Consider the following 23,533-nt stretch of genomic DNA (forward strand, 5'->3'; position numbering starts at 1 on the left):
TACTAACTGGCTCTCCCTATACGCCCTCTTGTAAAAAGGAGACCCAGGCCAATCATGTCTTCATTTCTCTCCAGGTTGTAGTCCTGACTCTCCACAGGACTTTTTCCACATTGTCAGTGTATCATCATTCCTCACTCCTTTTCCAGCTCTTTGTTATGTGTAGCCTTTCACCATTAGAAATGTAAGCTCCTCATGGGCAGGGACTGTTTTTCTGTTCATATTTGTATTCCCAAGGCTTAGCACAGTGCCTGACAAATAATAAGTGCTTAATAAATGCTTATTGACTTGACTTGAAAAAGAAAAATGATTCAGACATATAAAAAGAGTCTAGGACAGTTTATAGATAGGAAAATCAATTGACCTATCAATAAACCTTTAATAGGCAACTATTACTCTATCTACCAGAAGGTGTGAGATTACAAAGACAGAAGTAAAACCTTCAATTTTCAATCAATCAATGGATACTTATTAAGCTCTTTCTACGTGGCAGTCATTGTCCTAAGCAATGAAGAGGCAAAAAGAGGCAAAAGACAGTCCCTGCTCTCAAGGAACTCATAATCTAGTGGGAGGAAACAAATATATGCAAACAAATATATGCAAACCAACCCATAAAGGGGACTAATAGGAAAGAACAGAGGAAAGGCACCAGAATCAAAAGAGAAAAGTGAATGCTTCCTGTAGAAGGGAGGACTTTAGGTGGCACTTAAAGGAAGCCAAGGAGATCGGTAGTCAGAGAAGAGGAGGGAGAGCCTTCCAAGCATAGAGGATAGCCAGAGAGGATGCCCGAAGCTGAGATTTGGAGTGTCTTATTCATGGAAAAGCCAGGAGGCCGATGCCACTAGACAGAAGTGAGACTAGAGAGGGAGGAGGCGACTAGGATTTGAAAGGGTTTGAATGCCAGAGCACTTTGTACTTGCTCCTGGAGGAAGCAGGAAGCCACTGGAGTTTATAAATAGGAGATGACATGATGGGATCTGTGCTTTAGGAAGATCACTTTAGTGATTGAGTGGAGGATGGGGAAAGACTTGAGACAGGGAGACCCACCATTACAATAATCAAAGCATGAGGTGCTGAGGGCCTGCACTAGAGTGGTGGCAGTGTCAGAGAGAAGGGGGCACTTATATTCTATAGGGTGGAGCCAACAATATGTACAATACGTACATACACATGTGTATAATACATACACACATACGTGTGTACATATATACAAAATAGTTACAATGGAATTTTTCTGTGTGTAGGGAAAGAAAAGGGGCACTAGCCTAGGGGGTTAGCAAAGGCTTCACATAGCAGGTCACAGGGGATCAGAGATTTGAAGAAAATTAGGGATTCCATGAGGTAGGAGGTAAAGAGGGAGTGCACTTCAAATGTGGCAGACAACAAATGCAGAAAAGAAGGGTGTTATGTGGGAAGAACAAGAGCAAATGGTTAGAGATGGGGGGTGAACCCAGGGCTGACAATCATTGGCAGTCAAGACCCTTCTCCTCTTAGTGAGTGGAGGGTGGAGGAAGGAGGAGGAAGAGCTGATCACACAGAGAGAAGGAAATTCACACTGAAGGGGGGGAGCAGTATGAACAAACAGTGCAGATGAGGGTGTAGAAGTGGCAAACAGTCAATGAGAATTGGCCTGGGGCATCCTTTGACATACATGTAATTGAGGAAATGTGTTCTCTGTTTTTCGAGGTTTTCTCCACAGCCCACTTGTATATCTAGATGAGAGATTTTTAAATGAATTTTGCTTATTGTATTCTTGAAAATAATTATACTTCTTAATTAAAGTACTGGCAAATGAGAACTAGGAGAACAATATACACAATGACAAAGTATTTATATGAAAGTAATTGCTTAAGGTAGCTGAACTCAGGCTAATTTTTAATAACCAATTTTGGTACTGGAGAACAGACAAGACACACTTTCTTCCTCCCAGTATATGCAGAAGGTGGCGGCAGGGGGTGGAAGAAGCGGGGAGTAGAAGAGAGGGAGAGAAGAGAAGATGAAGCAGAAAGCATAAATAAACTGTCAGGGGAGCTCAGTTTGTTGGTCAGTTTGCTCAGCGGGGGTATTGTTCTGTTACAAGGTAGGGTAAAATAAGGAGGGTTGAGGGCATTAATATGTTACAGGGTTAATATAATACTATGATTAAAACATGAAATAAAAATTAGAAATACTAGAAAAAGGGTGGAGTAACATATGGATACTCTGCCATGCCAAAGAACTTCCACTCCACCCCTGTTTAATGATGATACCTACCAAAGTTTTATAATACACTGACACCATAGGACCTTCCAAGAAAACTCAACCCTTTAGCTACTAGAAGCATTGTGCAGATCCTGGTTTCTGTCTTGAAGAACTTAAATTCTATTTTCTAGTTTAATTTATGAATTTTAAATGCTGAAAAACCTTTAGAAACTTACCAATAAATATTTTTCTTCTAGGACAATAATATTTCCAAAATGACATTGAATTCATTAAGAATAATTTTACTTCATCTTAATTCCTAAGTGATCTTTTATTTAAAACATGATTTTGCAGCTCCTTTTTACTTACAACATTCACAACAGGTAATGAATATCTCTTTTGATCATATTCTATTTTCAAAGACTTCTCTTTTGGATTCATAGTTTAGGGTGATTCTGATCTAATTTTCTGAATAGTGATAGAAAAATAATTCCTTAAAGCAAAAAGCCTAATCCTAAAGATTGTAGGTAATTATATTTTGGATGATAAGCTTCTGTCAGATTAGGAATAGGGTTGTTAAGACTCCTTGGCTTTTAATAACAGTACCACACCAATCTTTTTAGAACCAAACACAAGCGATTTTGCTTGGTACATTTGAGTAGAACAGGGGTTACTTCTTTCACTAAAGGAAAGGTTTACATCCCTGCTCAGTGCAGAGAATTTGAAGGCTTTGTTGTCCAAATCAGATTTTTCACTACTCATTCTCCAAAGAATAATTACACCAAACTGATGTTGCTATAGTAACTTTTAGAGAAAAGGATCATACTCTGGGCCCTTAAAATCATCTAGTCCAACAACACAGATGAGGAAGAGGAGGGAGCTGAGGCTCTACAAAGGTTAAATGACCTACTTAGTGCTATATCTCCAAATTCATCATTCTTTCCATTACTTTCCACTCTCCAACAGTCCCTATTAGAAAAGGTCCTATGTGTCTCACAACCCCTTAGATAATCCAACGTACATAAGCACTTAAAGAGTCGAACTGAATTTTTAGCTTTAATGCATCAAATGTTTTAGCAAAAAAATAGCTCTGAATAAGCAAAAGATCATAATTCTTGGTACATCAAAATTAACTGAAAGTGTAATAAGATTACAATAGCCTTGGTATGTAGCCATTATAGTACTTCAACAAAATGGGCAAAGCTTTTTACCGAACCATAAAAAAGTTAATCAACAATCCTGTTTAAGATTTTGATATTTGTAAGGTTATTAAATCAAATAGGCAGAAAATTGCTTTTGCTTCATAATGTAAATTAGTAATCCGAGGAGAGAAAAAAATAAAACCTCTCTCAAATGTTACCATCATAATGAACTGCACAACTCAAGAACAGTCAAATGTGCATGGAATCACAAAATCTCAGACAAAGAGATTTATTTAGAGATCATTCAGTCAAAGCAGTTTAAAAATAGGAATTTCTTCTATAGCGTAAGCAATGGGAAAGTATCATTTAATCTCTACGATTTTTCTTCAAAGACATCCCATGAAGTGGAACCCCCCTCTTCCTAAGGCAACCAAGATCACTTACAGAAACATATACTTGTCTGAAAAAATTTCTTCATCCTGAGCTAAAGCCTGACTCCTGTAATTTCCAAGTTGATCTTTTGGGATTTTGTTGTATAGAAAATTGTTCCAAAACTCTAGCAACAGAGAACATATCTTGAATTTCTTTGGACAAACTATGTACTATACAGTGTTAGAGAGGAGAAAATATAATTCTACCTTAATTAGAACAGGAGTGATTGAAGAGATTTAGGGATAAATGTCTGGTTATTAATATTATGCTTATACAGGAAAATGTACTTAAATGATGGAGGCAGCTGGTGGCTAGCAGATAGAGCACTGCACTTGGAATCTGGAAAACTTGAATTCAAATCCAGCTTCAGACACTTCCTAACTGTGTGATCCTGGGCAAATCACTTAATCTCTGATTGTCTGACAAAAGGATCTTTGCCAAGAAAACCCTATGGACAGTTGGTCCACAGCATCATGAAGAATCAGACACAATTGACTGAACAACAATGCTTAAATTCCTAAGAAGAAATTTGAATTATATGTCTGATTAACTCTCCCCCAAAAAACTCTCCTCTCAACAAAATCAGCAACTTAGTACTAATAAATTGCTTCTCTAGAAAACAAGAAATAAGCAGAAATAACCAGACAGTAAGTCTGCTAAGAGAGGGGCATATCTAACATCTGGACATATAAATATCAACTCCTATGGGCCAAAAAGAATTGGCAGGCTTTGGAATAAGCCTCCCCTGTAACATTCTAGCAGAGATTAGGTTATGTATACAGTGTTCTTTCATACTGAAAGCAAATAGTACAAATGAGACAGAGAATTTTTCATTATCCATTATTTAGGAAAAAATCAGAGATGCTTTGTGAGGAGACATTTGATAGCAACGCTGTTTTTCTCAAGGGCCAGAAAACCATTTGCAATAAGGTTAACTGAAAAATTTTGAAGAAAGTTGTATTGTCCATATACACAACATCTGTAATTTCATCTGCAGGTATAGTTAGATCTTCAACACCACTGATACTCATAAGGATGACTGTAGGTAATGAAGAGATAAATTATTTGCCATATATTTTGTTTAAGAAGGCAGGAAAGTGTATAATACATTTTGTGCAGATTTCCATCAAAGTTAAAACTAAATTGTTGTGGCACTTTAAATTCTCTATAAAACTTAGTTATCAAGTAAAAAATTACTAGAATTAATAAACAACTTTGGCAAAGTTGCAGGGTACAAAATAAACCCACACAAATCTTCTGCATTCCTATATATTAGCAACAAAGTCCAACAGCAAGAGATAGAAAGAGAAATCCCACAAAACTTAGTTATCTCAAGTAGCTTATTGAATGCTACTTCACCTGCTAATGTCATTTAATGTGGCCACTCACTCATCAATTAAATTATAGTTGACTGAAAGCAGCAAATATTAAGAATATATATATTTATCACATCCTTGGACTAGGGGAGATTGAAATTTTAGAAAAGACATGGGTCATGCCCTAAAAGAAACTAATGTAAAGTTTGGAGATATGACACATATATAGATAACAATCATATGAAGAATATGATGATGTAATTGAAAGATCTTTGAAGTAGAGTTTGGAGAAAATGGATTTGAGTCCTGGCTCCAACACTTACTAGGTGTGTGACCGTGAGTAATTATGTCATTTACCTTACTTGAGCTTCAGTTTTGCCCATCAGTAAAATGAGAAAAATGATACCTGAACTACCTATGTGATGATGGAAAGATTTTTAAAAGCTTAAAGCACTGTGTACTTTTGAGACACAGTTTCATAGCTGTGGGTACTCCCTCCACCAATGCAGACTGCAGTCTACCTAGAACTTACCTAGTAGTCCAAAGAGGTCATTGCTATATGATCAAACTGATGATGAGCTGCTAGGACATTGGCTAAGTTGTTCTTTGGGTGATAAATATCCATACTGTGACTGCATACTCAAATTCTTTTCATCTTGGTAGGATCTGACATAACTTTTGTTTCAATGACCTAGCCTTTGAGAACCCAGTTCATTTCTATATCTGAACAGGACAATGATGAAGGAGTTATAATAATAGGAATAATAAGATAAGCATATAAAAGAAGTAAAAAACAATGTTACATGAGATTAGAGAAGTAATATCAAGAAAGATTTCATGAAGGGGTGGTTTTGAATTGTGATTTAGAGGGTGGATCATATGGTAGTTCTAATAAGAACTCTTTATTTTTTTGAGGGGTGGCCATCAGAGCTCCAAAATGATCATATGTAACAGGAAGCTCCTGTTGTACCCATATAACCCTATTTCTGTCTGATACTCCCTTTCTACCCCTTTTCTAAAACCCTCTATATCTGGACTTTTCCATCCTGGACACATCCAACCTCAAGCTATATTCAAATAAGCTTCACTGCCTACTTTTCAGCATCTCTTTGCCTATGAAATCAATGAAAAATCAATCACATTGTCCTTGTACAAATCCTACCCTCCCTATAAAATCCACAGCTATCACCTGTGTCACAAAACTGCAAGGAAGGGTGACACCAAGTTGTAGAAGGTCTTAAATGCCAGGTGTATGAACTTTACTGGTAATAGGATACTGCTAAAGATTTTTTGGAAGAGGAATAGGGGGTCAGACCTCTCCACAAGCAAGAGTAGCTTGGCAAAGCTATGACAGGTTGGAAGGGGAAGAAAGCAGATTCAAGAAGACCTTATTAGTAAGCTATATAAATAATCCAGAGAAGTGGGAAAGACAAACCCACTAATACAATACAGGTGGAGGAATGAATTAGCCTGACTATTCTGCAAAATAATTTGAAACTACAGTATGGCAGAAACTAGGCACAGATTGACATCTTACATCACATACCAAGATAAAGTCAAAATTGGTATATGATTTAGATATAAAGGCTGATGCTATAAGCAAACTAGGAGAGGAAGGAATAGTTTTTCTGTCGAATAGATTTATGGAGAATGGAAGAATTTATAACCAAACGAGATAGCGAACATTATGAAATGCAAAACAGATGATTTTGATTACATTAAATTGAAAAGTTTTTGCACAAACAATGCAACCAAGATTAGAACGGAAACAAAAAGCTGAGAAGCAATTTTTACAGCCAGTGTCTCTGACAGAGGCCTCATTTCTAAAATATATAAAGAACTGAGTAAATTTATATGAAGACAAGTTATTCCGCAATTGATAAATGGTCAAAGGATAGGAACAGGCAGTATTCAGATGAAGAAACTAAAGCTATCTATAGTCATATGAAAAAATGCTCTAAATCACTATTGATTAGAGAAATGCAAATCTAAACATCTCTGAGGTACCACCTCAGACCTATCAGATTGGCTAACGTGACAAAACAGAAAAATGATAAATATTGGAGAAGATGTGGGAAAAGTGGAACACTAATGCCTTGGTGGAATTGTTGGTGGAGTTGTGAATTGATCCAGCCATTCTGGAGAGCAATTTGGAATTATGCCCAAAGAACAATCAAGTTGTGCATACCCTTTGATCCAGCAATACCACTTCTAGGTCTGTATCCCAGAGATCATAAAAATGGGAAAAGGACCCACATGTACAAAAATATTTATAGCAGCTCTTTTTGTGGTGGCCAAGAATTGGAAATTGAGGGGATGTCCATCAACTGAGGAATGGTTGAACAAGTTGTGGTATATGAATGTAATGGAATACTATTGTGCTATAAGAAATGATGAGCAAGTAGACCTCAGAAAAACCTGGAAAGACTTATATGAAGTGATACTGAGTGAAATGAGAAGAACCAAGAAAACACTGTACATAGTAATAGCCACACTGTGTGATGACTAACTTTGACAGACTTAGCTCTTTTCAGCAGTGCAAGGATGTAAGACAACCTCAAAAGACTCACTGGAAAATGCAATCCATGTCCAGAGAAAGAACTATGGAGTCTGAATATAGATAGAAACATACCATTTGTTCTCTTTCTTTTTGTTGTTTGGTTTGTTTCTTCTTTCTCATGGTTTCTCCCATTCATTATAATTCTTCTATGCAACATGACCAATGTGAAAATATGGTTAGTATGAAAAAAATAATTTGAAGCTAAGAGAGGAAACAGACTAAATTGTTCATACTTTCTTACCTAATGATCCCACTACTAAGCATATGTACATACATACATACATACATACATAAATGATAAAAGGACTAATAGATAATCATAACAAGAACATAAATAATGATAATAAGCTAAAGTTTATATCGTCCTTTAAGATGTGAAAAGTATTTTATATATGTTTTCTCAATTGTTCCTCACAAAATTCCAGGGAGATAAGTGCTATTATTTTCTCCCTTTTACAGAAGCAGAACAGAGAGGTTTAGTGCCTTTACCAGGGTCATATGGCTAGTAAATGACTAAGGCAGGATATAACTCAGGTCTTCCTGACTCCAGTGCTCTATGTATTATGCCACCTAGCTGCCTCAACATATATATTTTGGTGGCCATCTATCTATCTATTGATCTATCTATTGATAAATAGACACATATATGTACCAATATGCACATATAGTTCATGCACATACTGTGTATAGATATATAAATGGGTACACACATATTTGCACATACACACATGTGTACATATGCATACAAAATGTTCATTCTCTACACACACATGTATGTGCGTGTCAGCACATGCACACAAAAATATTCAAAGAAGAATTTTTTAAGGTAGTAGGAGCCTAATCTTGTTTTGAAAATAAAGTAGGCTCCCATAAAATAATGAATGGCTGAACAAACTGTGGCATAGGAACAGAATGGAACAGCATTGCTGGAAGAAGCACTAAATACGACAACTTGGAGAAATGTGAGAAGTCTATGAATTGATACAGGTTAAAATAAGCAAAGGAATAATACATGAAACAACCACAACAATGAAAAGGAAAACAATGCTAAAAGCTATCAAAATTCAGGAAATGCAAGTCAGTTACCTACAGAGGACTAACGATGCATTCCTCCTCTCTGTAGAGAGGTACTGGAAATGTGCTGACAGACATCGTCAATGTGTTATAAGGAAGGGTTTTATTGGAGGTAGGGGGTTATTTGGAAAGTGACAATGATGTAAATGAAATAGAAATAATAAAAAAGAAAATAAAAAGGACCCATACTGGTATTATGGCAGTGGGATTAGAAAGAAGAATACAGATTTAAGAGAACAATTTCAAGCTCTAGTTGCTGGAATGTAGCTGGGACTAAGCTGAAATTTAGAACATATCTGAGGTATTATAGAAGGAAACAGAGAAGAGGAAAACAAAATATTAAACAGTTGTAGGAAGACATCTGATTGCTTCTATAGACTATCACCCATTATGAAATGGGACTTAGTACAAAGCTCTTCTTAGGCTTATTACTGGAAATATTTTGTTTATTACACTACTTAAACTCTGGGTCCATGCTGAAGGATTGTATTATAGGATACTTTTACAATAGGTATCTGATGTATTAAGGAAAAGATTATGATCCACCCGGAATTTAAGCTACTACAAGAAAATCAATAAAGGCAGAGACTAGTAGAAAGAAACATACAAACTAAAGGAATTTCAATTAAATCTTTAAGACATTTCATTCAGAAAGAGTAAAGTTTGGAGTCTAATACATATTTGGAGGTTGGTTACAAGCTGTAGCAAGATGAAGAACCATGATCAAACATGACAAATGGCATAAGACACCCAGTCAATTATGTATCTATAAATTTGATTTGCCAAAAAATCCGAATGCTGATTTAAATTGTGAAAAATGTAACTCACTGTTCCTAGTTCAGAATTGGGCAGATGGACAGAACTCTTCAAAGAAACAGACAGCATGATGGCAGAACCAGGTAGCTATTTAAAGTATAATTAGGAGTAGCTTGGCACAGCTATGACAGGTTGGAAGGGAAGAAAGTAGATTCAAGAAGATCTTATTAGTAAGCTATTTAAGTAATCCAGAGAAGTGGGAAAGACAAACTCACTAATACAAAACAGGTGGAGGAATGAATTAGCCTGACTATTCTGCAAAATAATTTGAAACTACAGTATGGCAGAAACTAGGCATAGACTGAAATCTTACACCACATACCAAGATAAAGTCAAAATGGGTATATGATTTCTCCATATATTCCCTTTTGTGTCACATGATTTTATGTATGTTGCTACCTGAGACCTGGTGGAATTTATTTTAATTTGGTCCTCAAGCTCTGTACAAACTTGTGTACAAGTCTACAACTTTTAACTGAAAAGTTTTATTTCTTCCTTTGAAGATCCTATAAAGCTAAAAATTATTAAATCACAGGATCCGAGATTTTTGGTGTCTGAACTGATCTAACAAAATCTGCATCTTACAGGTGATGGAACTGAGGCATAGAAAGGGAAAGTGATTTGTCTAAGGTAACAAAGTGACTTAATGAAAGAGCCAGAAGTCATATAGAAACTTTGGGTTTCATAGTTCCTTTTAAAGAACTGATGTTAATAAAATTCAAGGGGCTCTTCAAAAGGGAAGATTCTAGGAATTATTAAAGCTCTTGAGATGTAAGGAACGTAAAGTCTATCTCATGGTTAGTAGGAAAAGTACCTTCAACTCACTGAGAAAATGATTTTTAGAATATCTAGGGTTGCCCTAATTTTGACAGAAACAAATGATAATCAATTGAAAAATTGAAGAAAATAAAAGAAAAAGGTTATTTGATCTGATTAGATAACCGTACAACAACTCAGTCTTGGCCTTAACCTTACAATTTAATAATTAATAGCAGTGGCTTGAGTTAATGCAGCTTCCAAGTTTACAAATATGGAGTAACTTAAGCTGGAACACTCGGCTTATTATCTTACAAAGAAATAAAAGGACCATTACTGTAATATTATTATAACATCAGGAAAATAGTTTCTTAGTAAATATATTTTATTATTATAATGTAAAATTTAGTAAACTTTTAGTAAATTTAGTAAAATATGTTTTATTATATCAATATCAATTGGTAGATAAAAGAAATATCTTTCTTTAGTAGAGAATAAAAATGAAACACTTACTTAAATGGTGTAAATAAAAATGACAATGTGACTTCCTTTTTCTGAGTCATTTTTATCTGAAAATCAAGCATCAAAAATGATTAGGACACAGTAAATGAGAAATACATTCCATCTTTTTTGTTTTTAAGTATAAAAGGGGATATAAAATAGTTCTTTAAAGTTTAAGTACTTCAGAAATTGACAGTAAATCAACAAGCAGTCATTAAGTACCTATAATACACCTTCTCCTCATCAAGACCAACCCCTACACTTGTATCCTTGTATCTCAACATATTCTCTGGCAAATTAGTCCACATTCATCCTTCCTCTTTGTGCCCACCACCTGTGTTCTACAATCTTTCCCAATCTTTGGCCTCATTCTCTGTTTACAAATATGCCCAGATCTCCTCATCCTTAAAAAAGCCTCACTTCACTCTTCATCCCCTTGAGCTATCATTATATCTCTTCTCCTTTCACAGTCAAAGTAGTAGAAAAGCTATCCACCCCCACTGTCTCACTCTCTTTTCAAACCAAATTTTGATCTGAGAATACAAGAAGAAAACTAAACTTATTTGGAGATTTTGCAACCATTATGATCTTACCCAGAGGTCCTTAAGATAATTTTACACTAAAAACAATTGCTGAGTTGCATCCTGACTTGCATAAGACAAAGACATTGTATCCTTATTTGTAACTTTGAATGTAGATGTTAAATCAGAGACAACTTATTAGATTGCTCTTAAAGTATTAAAGTGTATTATGTCTGATATTCAGAGCTCTTTCTGTCACCACGTGGGTTTAAGAGACTACCTTCCTTGAAATTATATGATTTAATAAACTTTTTAAAAAATAAGTAACTTTCAATTATCTATCTATCTATCCATGTATATACATATATTTTTTTTGGTGAAGCAATCAGGTGACTTGCTCAGGGTCACACAGCTGGTAAGTGACTTGCCCAGAGTCATACAGCTCCTAAATGTCAAGTGTCTGAGGCTAGATTTGAACTCAGGTCCTCCTGACTCCAAGGCCAGTGCTCTATCCACTGGACAACCTAGCTGCCCCAATTTTATAAACTTTCAATTCTAATAGAACTGACTCTACACAATGGTGTTTAAATAATATATGTGCTGTTTTCCCCTTAAGTATATAAGCTCCTATAGGGTAGGGATTGTTTCATTTTTGTCTTTGTAGTTCCACCACCTAGTTCACTGCCTGGGATGGAGTGTGCATTTTATGAAGGCCTGATGATTTATTGATTTAAAGAGAAAATTGTTGCTGGGGTAGAAATGAGAAACATGAGAAATGATTACTCCATCTTAGAATATGGAACACACAAGAGAAGAAATCTGGGCACAGTGTGACAAGTACCCTCGACGTTAGGCAAGCAGATTTCTAAGGGTTCAAACAGAGAATAGGAAGCATCTTTCAAACTAACATTCTAAAGGGATAGGTAGTGCAGAAGGGATAGGAAGCTTTTTAGGAGGGATATATATATATATATATGTATATATATATATATGAGAATGAAATTCTGAAGATGAAGATGGAGTTAGAGTCTGTTGTACTATGCCCTGGTAGGACCACATCTACAGTTCATGGTGTCATGAATGGCCTTCAAAGACAAGAAGACCTGGGTTCAAGTTTCACTTCCAATATATAATGAATGACTTTGTGACCCTGGGAAAGTCAAATAACCTTTCAATAGTCTAGGCCACACCGTACAACTCTAAACTACAGAGAAGGTGCTGACTTCACTTAGTTTCCTCATTTGGGAGTTCTCTGTACCAGTGAAATCAGAGGTGTCATCCCTATCCCAAAATCATTTAAAAGTAAACTTACTTGTCTCACTTGCATTCTCCTAGATGAGTTATTTGCCCCTTTTTATATATTGCTCACCTTAAACTGTTCAAGAATCTGTAGTGCATTTGTGAGCATGCTCTCTGCTTTGAAATGATCACTATTGTTAAGATAATCCAGAGGCAGGATTCCCTAGAGACATTAAAGATTTGGTATTAGTTAGCTTCAGATCATTCACATAAACAGAGATTCATGAGGTAAGCAATAGAATGAATATGAATTACGATGAGCACAACAAATAAATAAGGAATTACTGTCTCAAAAGAATAACAAGCCTTCTAATTATTCTTATAGATGAAACATAAATATGGTAACCAAAGCAAAGTATTACCATCTTCATTAGTACAAATACATGAACTAAAAAGACCCAGTCCTTACCCTGAAAAAGCTTTTAATATGAAATAGATATTAGTTGCAAACAGAATAAAGGAAAAGAGCTTCATAACACTAAAAAAAAAAAAAATGAAGAAAAATAGGTGGATATGGAATAAGAAGAAATGGGTTTGAATTTAGGATCTGCCACTTAACTATCTTCATGACCTTGGGAAAATCACTTAACCTCTCTGTTCTCTCTACTGTAAAAATGAAGGAGCTGGACTAGATGCCCTCTGAGGTTCCTTCCAGCTCAATCTATGATCCTGGGTATAATATTTAATGTATAATTGGCATTAGGGAAAGTGTTTGTTACGCACACATGAATATCACGTGGTGAATGGTAGTGGAAGCCAGGACAGGAGTACTACCACCTCAGTTCCAAGAAGGAGAAAAAAAGTTGTGGAAATATTTTCGAAGCTTTTTGACTGACTGAAGGGATAGATAATGAGCTGGACTTGTCTATGCTTCAGGCATGAAAAAAGGTATCAAATGGAATCAACAGACCAAGGTTCCCCTCAGTAATTTAGAAGGAGGAGGGAGGGGGAAAGGGAAGCAATAAGCATTTATATACTGCTGACTACGTGCCAGGCACTACGGGAAGCACTTTTTACAGATATTATCTGATTTGATCCTTGCAACAATTCTGTGAGGTAGATGCTGTTATTGTCCCCGTTTTACAGTTGAGGAAACTCAAGCAAATAGAGATTAAGTGTCTTGCCCAGGGTCACACAGCTAGTAACAGTCTGAGGCCTTACTTCAACTCAACTCTTTCCCACTCCAGGCCCAGTGCTCTACCCACTGAGCCACCCAGCCACTTCAAACATAGTAGGAGTCAAAAATAGTTTTGTAATCCAGCACAGCCTGGAGAAAGCCCAGAATAAAGAAGTTTAGCTCACTAATAGCAATAAATTTTTAAAAGACAGAGAAGAAGGCATAGTGGCAGCTAGGGAAAATACCTGGTTGCAGGTATTTTGCAGGTACTGACTATAGGAAAAATACTGACAATAAATAGGGCAACAGAAGGAATACTATAATAGTTCATATGAGGGCTGAAGAGATTCTCATCAAGATTTGAAAATATGGTGTAAACAAAAGCAGGAGCATTTAGCCATGAACCAGGTATCAGAAATCAGTGATAAAAATGAAAGATAATTCCATGATCGCCTAGGAGAAGAATGTAATGGCAACAGAATACAGTGTAGTGGAGAACTTGGGGGGAGGGGCAAGTGGAGGAGGGAGAGGAAGTTCAGTCTTCCTTTCCTTCCTCTCCTACCAATGGAAGGGGGGGCGGGAGGCACTAAGTGGTGCAGTGGATAGAGCACCAGTGCAGGAGTCAGGAGGACCTGAGTTCAAATCTCACCTCAGACACTGGACACTCACTAGCTGTGTGACCTTGGGCAAATCACTTAACCCCAATTGCCTCATCCTGGGTCATGGAGAAGTAAGGCTGGTGACCTGCACAGCCCTCCCTCACTCAAAACAAAGTCAAGTGCAAGTCATGTCATTATTTCTCTGCTGGCATGGTCTTCAGCAACTAAGGGCAAACACACCAGTGGAAGGAATTTGAGTGTGAAAGGAAAAGATATGTGTCATTCATATTCATATTAAAATTTACTATCCTGTAAGTACAATCAACAACCTTGCACAATGGCCTGAGTATAAAAGGTTTGCAACCCTGTGCTATAAGAAAGTAGATGATAATGTACCAATGTGAGACCTGCATGAATTATTGGAGAAATAGGAAGGAAACTTGAAGTCCAAAGTTCCCAAGAATAGTAGTGTGGACTAATTTGTGAACAAATTACAGTAACAAGAGGAAGACTGATGAATCAAAAAACTGGCATTAAGATGGCTGCCAAAGTTTATTTGTAAATAATGAGGTTATTATAAAAAGAATGGTGACTGATAGTTCTCCTCTTTCATTGCAAACACAAAAATGAAACAGGTTTCATATGCAACAGAAGGACTTAATCCTAAACGCAAATGAAAAAATTTTTGAGAGAGCTGCTAGGTATCTGATTCTCCTTCCCCAAGGGTTTAAAAAAATGAAATCACTCCTGATATATCTAGCATGGTTCAAGAGTGCTCCTATCTTGGGGCTGAAATGGTGATCTCAGGGTGACTATTCTGACATTACAATTCTGTAATAATATGGAATTTTTATAGACTGTGGCAGCAGTCCTATTTCTATCCAGAACAAAGCTCTCATTTCTCATATAACACGGTGTATTATAAATAGGCATGAGAATTTATGAAGAGTCAGAGTCATGGAGGCTCACTGCTGTCCCACTTTTTACAGAAGGGCTCAGTGCTTCTTACTTAAATCACCTTCTCCTACAAGCAGCCATGGCCCTACTATTAGATTAAGTTCCAACAAAGATGGAGAGAAACATGTTCATATGTGAGAGTTTCCCACAATGGAATGAACAAAGCATTCTCTTTCGTTTACTATTTATCTGTAGATACTATTCTCCTTTTATTATATAAAGAATATGGCCAGTATTAAAGCATGTAAACTTTTTCTCGAAAAAGTGCTGTAAATATGAGGAGAAAAAATGCACACCTGACCTTGTAAAATGGTTGTGAGACATGTAAAAAACAAATTGGGAGAGACAGCATAATGTAGTCTGACTGGGGTTGTAGTATGCAACCATCAAAATCATCCTAGATATTGAGGCAGAGGACCTGGGTTCAAATCCTAGCTCTCCTACTTTATTACTAGTGTGATTCTAAGCAAATTACTTAACTATTCTTGGCCTCAGTTTCCTCCTCTGTAAAGTGATAGAACTGGTTGACCCAGATGACTTCTCAGTTCTCTTCAGTATCTAAACTTGGGATCTTAAGATTCTAAAAATCTAGGCCCTTGTGCTTGGATATTTAAGGTAATCTGTGAACAGATAAATTATTTTGTTTGTAGATTATTTGAATTCCTTATCCTTGTCTTTTAGCTACTGATTAGTAACAGCTCCATCATGGAGTGCCAAGACTGCAGGAAGGGAAGATAAAAAAGGAGCGACAGAATGGTCAGTGGGTATAGTTAGTAATGATGAAAATGATCAAAAGGAGGATTGTCAATAGAGTTCAATCACTTTTATCAGGACCCACTTCAATGTCAAAGATGGTAATTACAAGTTAGCTAAATAATTCACCTTTCAACAAGTTGTAAACTTGTTTGTATTTTCTTAGAACCTAAGAAGTACTAATAATAAAACCAAATAAATAATCAGCCCAGAATTCTGAAACAGAATTCTGTATGTTCATCAGGAGAGTGTATGGGTATCCAAAGAATTCAAAACTTCCTTCAAAAGTGAGATTTTTAAAACCCACACAAATCATGTTTTGACTCATTGCTATAAACTCCTATTTTCCTACACATTATTTAGGGTATTTGGGGCAAGCAAATATAAAAGTAAACCAAAGAAATCAGAAGAAATGACTCTGAGATCTACAAGTGACCCTCCAAAAGGCCATCTGCTCCAACCTGTACCTGAACAAGAACCTGCTTGACAACATGTCCAATTAGCAGGCATCTGGTCTTTGCTTGAAGAACCCTACTTAGACAGAACCCACTACTTCTAAAGGTAGTAATCCATTTTCAGATCATTCTAATTCTTAGACTTTCTTTAAATCAAGGCTAAATCTAACCTTTTGTAACTTCTGCCCACAGCTCTTAGTTCCATCCTTTGTGGTCAAACAGAACATATCTAATCCCTTTTCCATGGGACAGCCCTTCAAATGACAGAATATAGGTATAATATCCACCTTGTTTCCTCTCCTGCAGGTTAAACAGGTTCAGTTCCTTCAACTAGGCAAAATACAGTATAATCAGGACAGCCTGCTTTTTCTCCTCTGGACACTCTTCACCTTGAGTTCACAGTCCACTAAAACCAAAAGAATTTGTCTAATTTTTCTTCCATAGGAAAACCCTTCAAACATTTAAAGACAACTATCATGTCTACTATGGAAGCTATATATCCTAAATTATTTCAACTCATGCTCATATGGCATAATCTAGAAGCCAGTTCTGTTTGCAGCTTACTTAGGACCCCACTGGGAAGGTAGGATTAGACAGAAGTTGGTCTGAAAAGATCTAAGGATTTTAGGTAACTTCAGTGTGATGTAGCAGAAAAGAAATGTGAAGCAATCTTGGGCTAGCCTAAGAAATGCATAGCGTCTAGGAATTGGAAATTGATTTATTGGATAATGATCAGTTGAAGAAATAAAAAAATTTAACCTAGGAAAAGTAGGAAAACGTGAGAGCTGTCTTTGGATATTTGAAGGGCTGTTGCATGGAAAAACAATTAAGATTTTTTCTTCTTGATCTCCATCAGAAGAACTTGGAGTAATAAGAGAAAACTATAGAGAAGCAAATTTTGGCTTGCTATTAGGAAAAATTCTCCGTAAATTAGAGAAATCAAAAAATAAAATTGGCTATCTTGACAGGCTGGGATTCCTTCTCACTGTAGGTGTTCAAGCACTATCTTGAAGAAGAGGTAATTGTTTAGGCAGGACTGGTCTAAGAGACCTCTGAGTTCCTTTCCAGGTCTAAGATTTTCAGGGAGGTGTTTGTATTTGGCTTACGAGATTGAAAAGAATACCTAAAGGAAGAATTCTATCAGAAGGAAATTCAAATAAATATTGGTGTATAAGCACATCATAAGGAGAAGGTCAACATTTGGGAGCAAGCTAATAAAAAGAGCAAGAGGATAAGCCTAATCGAGAAGGTAGAAGTAAAGAATCAGGGAAAAAATGAATAGGCCATGGTATGGATTATTATCTTAAGATGAAAATATTTTAATTTCTGTTATTAAAAAATCAACTCTAAATGCTAAGGGTACTTCCAATTTACAATATGAAAAATTACAAATTATAAAATCTATAAAAATTTACATATTCTCTTTAGAAATCACCAGGGAAAGATAAGTGGTCTGATGTAATTAACTGAGTGCTATATATTTTTTTTTTATTATTTTTTAATGTTTAACAATCACTGCCATACAATTGAGATTTTATCCCCCCCACACCTACCCCCCATTACCCCCCTCCCTCCCTACGACTGCATACAATTCTGTATAGGTTCTACATATACTTTCCTATTGAGTATATTTTCACTATAGTCATGCTATGTAGTCAGACTAAAATAAATGAAAGAAATCATATAACAAATCAAAACATGATACACAAACACATACACATACACAAACATGATCTGCTACATTTTGTGAATGACTTCCATATTTCTTTCTCTGAGTGTGGAAGGCATTTTGCCTTGAGAACCACCTTTGGGATTTTTTTTTTTTTATAAGAAGTTTTTGCATTATTACAAAATTCCAAGTCTACCAGAAAAAATTCTCGCACACTGTGGTCGTTGCTGTGCACAAAGTTCTCCTGGTTCTGCTCCTTTCACTCAGCATCAGGTCATATAAGTCCTTCCAGGCCTCTCTGAAGTCTTCTTGTTCATCATTTCTTATGGCACAATAGTACTCCATTACATTCATATACCATAATTTATTCAGCCATTCCCCAATTGATGGACATCCCCTTGACTTCCAGTTTTTGGCAGCTACATAGAGTGCTGCTCTAAATATTTTTGTACATGTGGGACCCTTTCCCATTTTTATGATCTCTTGGGGATATAGTCCTAGTAGCGATATTGCTGGGTCAAAGGGTATGCACATTTTTGTAGCCCTGTGCTATATTTTTTAAAGTGATATATTTTCAAAAATTTTAATAAAAATTTAGACATGATTTATTCTTAAAAAACCAACAAATGTGTCTGGAATATACATTTCATTACTTTGGGACAAAATGCCTTATATATATATGATATTAATTTATGGCCTTTAGTGAAAAAGGAATGATATACTTTTAAAAGATACCTGGCTTAATAGTCTTAGAATTGCAGATAATGATACTTAATGGTTTTAAAATAATACGCATTTATAAAATATCTGATACATTTGCCAAAGATAATTATTAACTATTCATTTTAAACATAAATTCTATTAATTTAAAGAAATAAAAAGAAATACATGAAATTCAGTTTACATTTTACTATTCAATAATTAATCTTAGAGCTAAAGTTGATAGATAATAAAACCAAATTCCTTACCACAGAATTAAGAGGAAAAGGAACTCCAATGAGGGAAGCCATCAATGGTGCTATGTCAGCCTAAAAACATAAAATGTTCAGCAGTTAGGATGTGACAAAATATTAGCAAAGCTTATTACATAACTTTGTACATGAACTCTACCACAAAGAGGTACCATGGTATACGGATGGAGAATGTTAGTCTTGGACTAAGGAAGGCCTGAGTTCAAGTCAGGTTTCTGAAACATACTGATTATGTGGCCCTGGGTGAGTCAGTATCACAGGCATCCAGGCAAGGCTCTGAGATAAATGTACAGATGAGTGGTCAGAGGAAGCTTCTCTACACAAGTGCAATCATAAATTTAGGCCAAAAATAAAAAAACAAAACTTCCACATTCAACCCAACAAAGCTACATTATGGAATTCAATTTGCTGGTATTCTGATTAAGATCTCATGAAAGTGAAAGCCACATGAAATAAGAACCTCATCAAATTGCTAATTAGGTGAAAGTCAGTGTAGTATTCTATAATGATTTCCTTTGTGACATATGGAGCAACCAAGAGCCTGAATGCCTCCATATTTAGACCGAAGATAATTATGTGGAAATACATGCATCTGAGTAACAAATACAACTCAATAGTATATTTATTTAAGTAACATATTTTACTCTAAAAGAATAGAGGTATTTTTCTACCTATTATATTAAAATAGGATGCCTTGTTTAGTCTCCATCCCATCTTTCAAATTATCCACACCTAAACTTAGACAAAGTAAATGGTAACTCACTTTCTGAAATCAGTGAAGGAAATAAATATGCTTCGTTAGGTATGATATAAATATGAATTACTCAAATAACTCAGAATCCAAACAAGTCTCCAAAAATACTACTTTGAGACTCCATTATGACTTAGTGATGTCCACAGTTTTGTATTTAATGTTTTATTGATTTTTTTTTAAACTGCCAACTCTTATAAGTGTTACACCTACAATATCTCATGCAACCATCTCTTCGCTCAAACTGCCATTACCACAGAACCATATCACCCCTCATCTGTACTGTTCTAAGAACCAATTTTCCTACTTCAAGTCTTTCCTTCTCACATAGTTGGCAAAATCATTTTTCTAAGGCACAGTTCCAATGTATCAGTCATCAGCTCAGAAACTTTTAGTAGTCCCCTACTAACTCTAGGATAAAATATTAACTTCTCAACCTGCCTTTTGAAGTACTCTATAATTTTATTTCAACATAGAATAGAAACATAGAAACCTTATGTTTCATTTTACTGTCATTAAAATACTCTAATCCTGGACAAATTAAACTACTAGGTATTTTCCAAACTGGACATTCCATCTTATCACTCTGTCCCTTTGCACAAACAATGTCCAATGACAAGAATGTACACCCTTCTTATTTCTATTTCTAAAGCTCTATCTTTATTCAAGATTCAGCTTAGGTTTAGAATCAGGAAATGAAAGAAGACTAAGGCTTATAGATTACTTAGAATGTCCTGGATTAAGAGTGATTCTCAATAATAACTACTGCTTTTTCCCTCTCAGCTTGATTTAGCTATTTTTCTTTGCCTCATTAAAGGGGCCATCCCCTGCCTACACCTTAAACAGGCCTATTCACTGAATGGGTGTTACCTCACCCTACTACTTGAATAGGCCTTGACCTAAAGGGGCCAAGGTCTCCCACTGCATCCTGGGCCATCTCCAGTCATCTTGTTGAATATCTGGTCACTGGATCCAGATGGTTCCGGAGGAAAAAGTGAGGATAGTGACCTTGCACAGCCCTCCCTCACTCAAAACAGTCAAGTGCAAGTCATGTCATCATTTCTGCGATGGCATGGTCTTCTTTGGCAACAAAGGACAAACACAGCACAACAAAAACAACTTAGAATGTTTATGATTGGTATGTTACAAACACTTTCTTTATGAAAATAGTGAGAAGGTTGTGGACCTATCAAGCACCAAACAGAATCATGAAAAATAATATATCTCAACATACAGGGAATAACATAAGATTTAGTTAAAAACTGACTGTCTTGGTGAAGACACAACATGAAGGGGCTTTAGCAAAAGTCAAAATCAACAACAAACAAAAGACAAAGATAAGAGGAAGGCAATGTTTCTAATTAGAACAGCTCCAACATAAAATAAAAGCAGGTTAGTGATGATGAAGATGGAAACTGGATAAGAGGAAAGATATCAACACAGATATTTGTCATTTGCTACCCAAATTTAAATGATGAAAAACAGTGGAGAACACCAAAACCCTAGAAATTGCTTTAGCTAGCAAACACTTGGTTTTTCTGTCAAGCGGAGAAACATGGAAAACTTGGTTAACACCAATTCAGAGTATGAGCTCATTTGTAAACACTATGAAGAACGACAGTGGAAGACTTGACAGTATGGCCTCAAAAGAATGATAGAGAGGAAAATAAGTTACCACAAACTTGGCATGAGACCTCATTAAGCCAGAACACTCCTAAAACATTTGTGGATGAAAGTAGAAAAACAATATATAGATGAAACATGGTATAGGTCTGTCAGCATTTCTATCAAATTATTTTCACCATTGATGATAATGGCACTACCACACTTGGAGTTCAAAACTTAAACGTCTTGTCTACTATATACAAGGGAGCAGTTGCACTCAAGAAGACAAAGATACAATGTACCAAAACAAGAATACAAAGAAGACCAATGGGTGGATATGAAGAAAGTTTTAAAGCAATGAGGGATTGATTTAAAGATACCAGAAAAAAAAAAGCAAGCAACGAGAAAAAACAAGTCAATATTGCTTTTTAGAAAACACATCAAGAGAATGTAAATAATAACATATCTATTATCTCATTTCTATAATATATTTATGAATGTGCTACCCACACAATGAGAACATCCTCAGTAAAAAACAAGAGAAGGGAAAAGATAGATATCTGAAAACAATTTTCTAATGTAAATCACACATAAAGCTAACTATAGTGAGCATAAAACCTCATAGTGTTTAGTTTTGCTGATTCAAATGTCAGAAAGTACAATCTTGAAGCCTCTCCTCTAACTGGTGTCTCCCATGTGTGTGAAAATACACCTCCAATTGGTATTTTTCATGAATATTATGAGAACATACAAGGTTCCTTGATAAATGTCACCACAAGAAAATTTTGTTCAAAGATACTCTGATTATACATATCAGTTAAAATCTTATAGAAAACGGACATGTTATGTTAGAGCTTTCTTCATAAGATTATCTCCAATTTATCCTGTATAGATCGTTTGTACATAGTTGTTTGCATGTTGTCTCCCTTATTAAACTACGATGTCCTTGACAGCTAGGACTATTTTTAACTTTTTTTGTATTTTCAGTGCTTATCCCAGTGCCTGGCACATAGCAGTTACTTAATGAAAGCTTGCAGAAAACAGAACACCTGTCTTCAATATGTGAAGGCTGTTGTGTGGATCAGGAATAGATTTGTTTCATTTCACCAGAAAGGGCAAAACTAGGAAGAAAGTATGGGAACTGCAAAGAGGTAAATTTATGCACAATATAAGGAAAACTTCCTAAAAATCAAAAGTCTCCCAAAGTAGAATGGGCTTCCTCAGAAGGCTGGATGAGTATTTGATGATGTTATAGAGAGCGTTCTTAGTATTTGTTGTACTAAAAATGGCCGTGGCATTCACCTCTAATTCTGGGTTTTTCCAAGTCAAAACAGAAAAGGAATTTCACATACATGTTCTCTAGACACCCCCTTTTGCAGGTAACATTGTGCTGACTACACCAAGAATATTCTAGAGCATTCTCGGTGAAATCCACTGTAACTAAAGGGACTGGCTTAACAATCTAGTTTCCTAAACAGAAGTTATTATGGTGTTTACACTATAACTTGCAGCTAAATGGGCAGCCCATTGAATTAATACACATATCCAGGATTCATGCATGCATTATGATGGACAATGAGTTGGACCCAACGCTGAAAAAGAGAATGAAAGCAAGCTAGATTGCATTTGGGAAAATATGCAGTACTTTTAATGATACCAAAATGCTCCCTCACATAAAATCCCATATTTTAAATATCTTTATTCTTCCTTTAAGCTCTCTTCTTCCAGCTGATTCCCATCCATCACAATCACACAAAAGTATCTGAAATATGGAACAGCAAAGACAGCTTTAATAGCAGGCAAAACATAAAACAGAGATGTGTGCTTGTCAAATGTGTTTGCTGCCATTGTGAAGGACTGTATCTCAAAGTCCAAGTCAAAGAGAAATTTTCTATATATGGCAAGGTTCTCCAGAAGCTCTTTATTTGTAGATGATACTGCATTGATTATGTACAAATCTGCAATTTGGAATACCTTGTGTATGAAATCAATAATCAGTAAAAGTACTTCAGTCTAATTAGTCACATGGGAAAAACCAAGGGACTGACGATCATATACTGT

General features: G+C 35.8%; 1 protein-coding gene and 1 long non-coding RNA gene across 3 annotated transcripts in view; one reads left to right on the top strand and one right to left on the bottom strand.

Annotated features, from left to right (window-relative positions):
• Positions 1-23,533, bottom strand: part of PIGN (phosphatidylinositol glycan anchor biosynthesis class N) — a 189,771-nt gene that overhangs the window by 115,055 nt on the left and 51,183 nt on the right. The window contains exons 10-12 of one of the 2 annotated variants that reach the window (XM_072605510.1): positions 19,114-19,173; positions 12,666-12,758; positions 10,788-10,843 (exon numbers count right to left, since the gene is read on the bottom strand). In XM_072605510.1, the coding sequence (XP_072461611.1) occupies positions 10,788-10,843; positions 12,666-12,758; positions 19,114-19,173 (209 nt within the window). The remainder of the gene's footprint in view (positions 1-10,787; positions 10,844-12,665; positions 12,759-19,113; positions 19,174-23,533) is intronic. The other variant, XM_072605511.1, reaches the window with a different exon arrangement.
• The window catches only part of LOC140501675 (uncharacterized), a 61,192-nt gene that overhangs the window by 7,294 nt on the left and 30,365 nt on the right, over positions 1-23,533 (top strand). The window lies entirely within an intron of this gene.

The sequence above is a fragment of the Notamacropus eugenii genome, chromosome 4, assembly GCF_028372415.1.
Source record: "Notamacropus eugenii isolate mMacEug1 chromosome 4, mMacEug1.pri_v2, whole genome shotgun sequence".
NCBI lineage: Eukaryota > Metazoa > Chordata > Mammalia > Diprotodontia > Macropodidae > Notamacropus > Notamacropus eugenii.